The sequence below is a fragment of the Dendrobium catenatum genome, unplaced genomic scaffold (assembly GCF_001605985.2).
Source record: "Dendrobium catenatum unplaced genomic scaffold, ASM160598v2 fragScaff_scaffold_615, whole genome shotgun sequence".
Classification (NCBI taxonomy): Eukaryota; Viridiplantae; Streptophyta; class Magnoliopsida; order Asparagales; family Orchidaceae; genus Dendrobium; species Dendrobium catenatum.
Window position 1 is genome coordinate 428,811 of NW_021319077.1, and position 5,045 is coordinate 433,855.

The 5,045-nt window shown below is 33.8% G+C and overlaps 1 protein-coding gene across 1 annotated transcript; it reads right to left on the reverse strand.

Annotated features, from left to right (window-relative positions):
- Window positions 1–3,935: 3,935 nt before the first annotated feature.
- Window positions 3,936–4,482, reverse strand: LOC110110435. The gene is made up of 2 exons (XM_020841920.2): window positions 4,425–4,482; window positions 3,936–4,342 (listed from the first exon to the last, which is right to left on the reverse strand). The coding sequence occupies exon 2, from the start codon at window positions 4,281–4,283 to the stop codon at window positions 3,936–3,938; it is 348 nt and encodes a 115-aa protein (XP_020697579.2). The 5' UTR covers window positions 4,284–4,342; window positions 4,425–4,482.
- Between the last annotated feature and the right edge of the window lie 563 nt (window positions 4,483–5,045).

Below are 5,045 nucleotides of genomic sequence, written 5' to 3' on the forward strand. Positions count from 1 at the left end.
CAGGTGATTTAGAAATGTATTTTTTAATTATTTTCACTGATTAATAACCATGGCAACCAAAGGTAATAGGTAAGAAAACTAACTTTCTAAAATCCAACAAATATGTCGATAGGAATAACAGGTAATGTCATTTAAGTTTTCATTAATCAGACTCGTAGTTCAAAATTCTTGGTTTAATTCAATAGATTCTGCTAATTCCACAATCTAAAAGTTCTTTAGTTTCAACACACAGTCCAAATTCACACTGTTGACTGTTCAATTCCTCACAGTGGCAAGGGTGTAATTTTAGATAATTTTCAAGGTGCTTATCTAATAAGGTGAGAATTTGGATGGTCTGAATTTGCTTAGGCCTCGTTTGATTAGGCTTTTTTTCTCCGTTTCCGTTTGAATACGCCGAAATCAATTAGTATTTACTGTTTGAAATCAAAGCTTAACAATAATTCCTTTTTAATAAACATCGTTTTTTCGGCGGTTACAAAATTCTTTTCGTATATGCTTCTTCGTTCACAAAACGGAGTTTCGGTCACAAAATGTCTTTTATAATAAAATCTCAAAAGCAGAACTCCTAAACAAACAATTTAAAATTACTTTCAAGTATTAATAAGCACTTTTAAAAATATTAGTCAAACATATCTCATTATTGAAACTCCATTTTATTGAACGGCTTTTTCTCAACCTCCTTTTCTAAAACTCCTTTTTATGTAAGCATAAACCGAATCAAACGAAGCCTTAGACCAATTGACAGTGTGTGTTCGTAAGACATGAAGAAGTGAAACTACACTTTAGTTCTATAGAGAAGTAGCCCTGCAACTATGACTTAGAGAATGATAAATAATGATAATTAAATACTATAAAACTGAAAATTGTAAACAACAAGTCTATTCAATCATGGTAGCACATTTCATTTTCATAAATCATGCTATTAATGCAGTTACTAGTAAGGATCCGGAATACTCACCCCTCCATACAACCACAATCATATGGAAAAAAAAAAATTAAATTTGACTTTTGAAAGCTTTTTCTGTTCAAAACCGTCACTTTTTTTTGTTACAACTCATATAAATTACTTAACCGCCACCAGCACAATCACACATGAAACAAAAATGAGAAAATGTTGTGAACTATAAAAACTTTTTTTATTTAAATCTTTGCTTTGTTTTTGTTACCACTCAAAATTTTCTACCTCCCCATCCCCACCCCCTACCAACCCACCTCCTAATTCTCTACCTCTAATAAAATTGTAGATGTGACAAGACCCAATGCACACAAGTGAGAGGTCAAAACAAATAAATGGTAGAATAAACTCATGGGGACCTATTTATATAGTAGTTGTTTCCAGTGGATTGCTTCTAAATGAAACATCTAAAGAAGACAGAAAATCAATATATAGTGGTCAATTATAAACTATTGTAACATGCAAATTAAATCACAAAGAAATATGAAAATGCTAACAAGAGAAGCGCAGTTTCCCAATGACATCTCCAACAAGTATTTGAAAAATAATACTACTACAACCAAGTTCAAGACATTAAATCTTAACAAAAGCAAAATTGTTTAATGCATCATGCCAATCATTGTGGAGTTCTAGTAGAACATAATTTGCATAAGTTGTATATGAAATTGACCGAAAAATGGATTAAAACAATGCCCATGAAAATTTCCAAGACAGAGAATTAAAATGGCAATAGATAGTATGGATAAGATTTCATCCACTCATAACAAACTCCACGAAAAGATGAAATACTATCTATAAATAGGAAATTTATATCTTCAAACTAAAAGATAATTCTAGAAGAACTTATCCTAATCATGAATTTAAAATTCAAAACAAGTTTATCCAGACAAATTTAAAAATTCAAACTCATCTTATCTTACTATAATCTGAATTTTAATCCAACAGCCCAACTTTCAGTATCTTCATCTCTCATATGATGTTAATTGATTATTCGATTGTATTTATGGACTCCTGTCAACATCCTCTATGACCTCAATGATATGAGGTACAAATAACTATTATTTACATTTTACATCAAGATATTAGAAAGTTAAAACTTCAATGAGCAGGATCCTTTTGTTCTTTCCAAAATCTAATGCCTAAATTATGATAATATATTATATGATTTATCACATATTTTATATAATCATCAAATGTTGTGCCTCTCATTTTAAGAGGATTTCACTCTTGTCAAACTGAAGATTGAGATGAGGGAAAGCTATATACCCAACTTCCTTGTCTGTCATTTAAATTTGATTGGTAATTAGCATTGTCCTAATACCTTTTCATGATTGCCTTCAACTGTAATTTGAAGTATTTGAGAACATCTTTCACTTTCAAAATCCATCCAATTGTAAACAGCTCTACATGACCAACTCGCATATTGCATTGTGCCTGCTGCTTGTTCAAATTCACTTGCACATAATCACACATGCTCACATGCATGTCCACATGATCACTCTCTCACATGCTTGCTTGTTTACTCGATTTCTCGTTGGCCTGCATGCTTCCACATTTCCTCGCTGTCATTTACATTTCTTCTCTTACTCGTGAGCACTTGCTCAGCTCAGTATCACTAATCGCCCTAACAATTCATCCACCTAACATCGCTTTTGACTTAGCATATGCACATCAAGCCTCGACTCCACCTCCTCCTCCCAAACACATCCATGAAAAGAAACCATTGTCTGCTACTTCTTCATCCAATAATGTCCTCACTCAATTACCTAACTAATTCCAATCACCTCTCATGAATCTGCCAATTCTTTCCTAACTACAGCACATAAGATTACCCATTAGATTTCAATAATTATTAAATCTAATTCAATGTTGAACGTTTCTATGTTAGAGGCAAAGCCTACTTTCAAGTTTTATGAATTTCTTGATATGTTAGCATGAAATCAATTTAATTAAAGAAAATGATGCGCCTGAGATGAACAAAATATATTTGGAAGATATTCTATAAAAACAAAAAACTAGCAGGGAATATTATGCAATCTCTAATTTCAATATGATGGTGATTATTGAATAAAATATTACCTAAAGGTTCTAAATGAAGTAGTTAAAGAACCATTCAATTTAATATGTAAATGCTGCCCTAGAGCTCATCAAATATAATATTATGCAACATGCTCAAATCAATCATGCATTCTTGTATGTTTAAGCATAAGTGTAATAATATGATTGAGCATAATTGTGAGTGTAACAATTATGTGTTTGCAAATGTGTTAGCTTAAACAAAGATTTTTAACAAACTATGTTATTGCACCTACGTTTAAAGAGTTTCTAATAAATTTTTTTGTTGCCCCCTAATGCCTAAAGATGGAGATACATATATCACCAGCATCAGATTACTCCAATATCATAGTGAGTTTGATAGTAATGCCATGAGAATATGGGATATTTATGTTACTAATCTAGTACGACTAAAATATACCTTCTAAGGCTCATTGCTATGATTTCAATGAACGCAATTGTAACTGCAACCAAAGAGCTAAAATTTCACAGTATCCATTCTACATCAAATTCCACTCAACCGCACTATTTGCACAAAACAACATCCTAGTCCATTGATAGCAATTGGCAAAACCTGCAATAGTTGAATTTTACATAATCATGGCATGTAAGCACTGTTAAATAAGCATCTTCACTAAACAAAAGAAACAAAATTTCAACCATTCAGTAATCATCCTCAAATTCATCCATCCAATAGACAAATTCACGCCCCTTTCCACTAACTATATGCAGCAAAGGAATTTTCAACTTGGATAAATTAAGACAAAATCTTAAATGAATCACAGTCGTTGCCACCACTCTTCTGTTCAGGTAAATGGTCAAAAGATTCGGATGTAAATTATCAAATAAGCATCACTGACTTCAACAGATAACATATTACAGTAAGAACAGGAAGGAAATTTGGCTATCAATTTAAAGATCTGTCTTAATAGTTACCAGGAAGGAGCTTGTCCCAGCTGAGCATATCCTCAAGTATTTGCTCGCATTCCCTAGTATCCTTCAGGAAGCCCTGCTCTGTTGCCTCTTTGATCATTTCATCCCACTTTCGATCATCCATGTTGAAGAATTCGTCCTTCATCAACTTCTTCTCCACGTACTCACGAGCATTATAGAGGTCAACAATCTCCTCATCGGTCTCGTGGAGTTCCTCGAAGTCGGATTCGAACTCGGCATCCTTGACATCCTCCAGCGGCGCCATCCGGAGTTCGTCCATCAACTCATCATCCGTTTCTTCGTGCTTCTTAGAAAGCCCGCGCTTCAATATAGCCTCCATAATCGACGGAAGTATTTGCTCGTCCCCTTTGAAGTACTGTTCGATAAGGCCATTCAGCTCTGTAAGGATATCAAGGGGGGAAAAGAAAATGAGAAATTTGTAGCTAATAGGAGAACGGAGGATGCCGATGGGAGAGTTTACCCTTGTTGCTGACATCTTTGATAGCGAGATCAGCCTTCTTGGAATCATCTATGGAGGAAGGTGCGAGATGAGGGTAAATACAGAGAAGGAGATGATATTGTTAGCTGGATTTTTTATGGTTATTGTTATACTGTTTTGGTGTTTTCTTTTTTTGTTCGTAGTTGGCAATTTCTTTATATGATAGAAATCTTTTCCTGTTTTTGATGACTTATTATTCAATTGACATTCTATCTTTCTGCTTTTGTCTTAGAATAATTCTTCTAAAATTCATCAAAACTCTAGTTCTTCTTGAGCAAATTCTGTAATGTTTCATACTTATTTCTGTTTCGTATTTCTTTGGTCCAGGAAGTTCTGGTTAAGCACTAAGAAAATTTGAATCTTGGGCGGTAGTTACTTGTTGAGGTGGAGCGATAGGACCGATCTCATGGTTTGCTGCTTCTTCCCCCCGTGCCGTCTCTCTTTGTTGTGTTAATGTCTTTCCTAAGTTGTGCGGATGCTCAACAGTTAGTATATTTGTTTGTTACTCCTATGTCATCTCTGTTTATTTTGTTTCTTTTTTTGTCCCATTATATATCCATTTGTCTTTGGTTTTTTGCTTCACCAGTATGCATTATGCTTGCA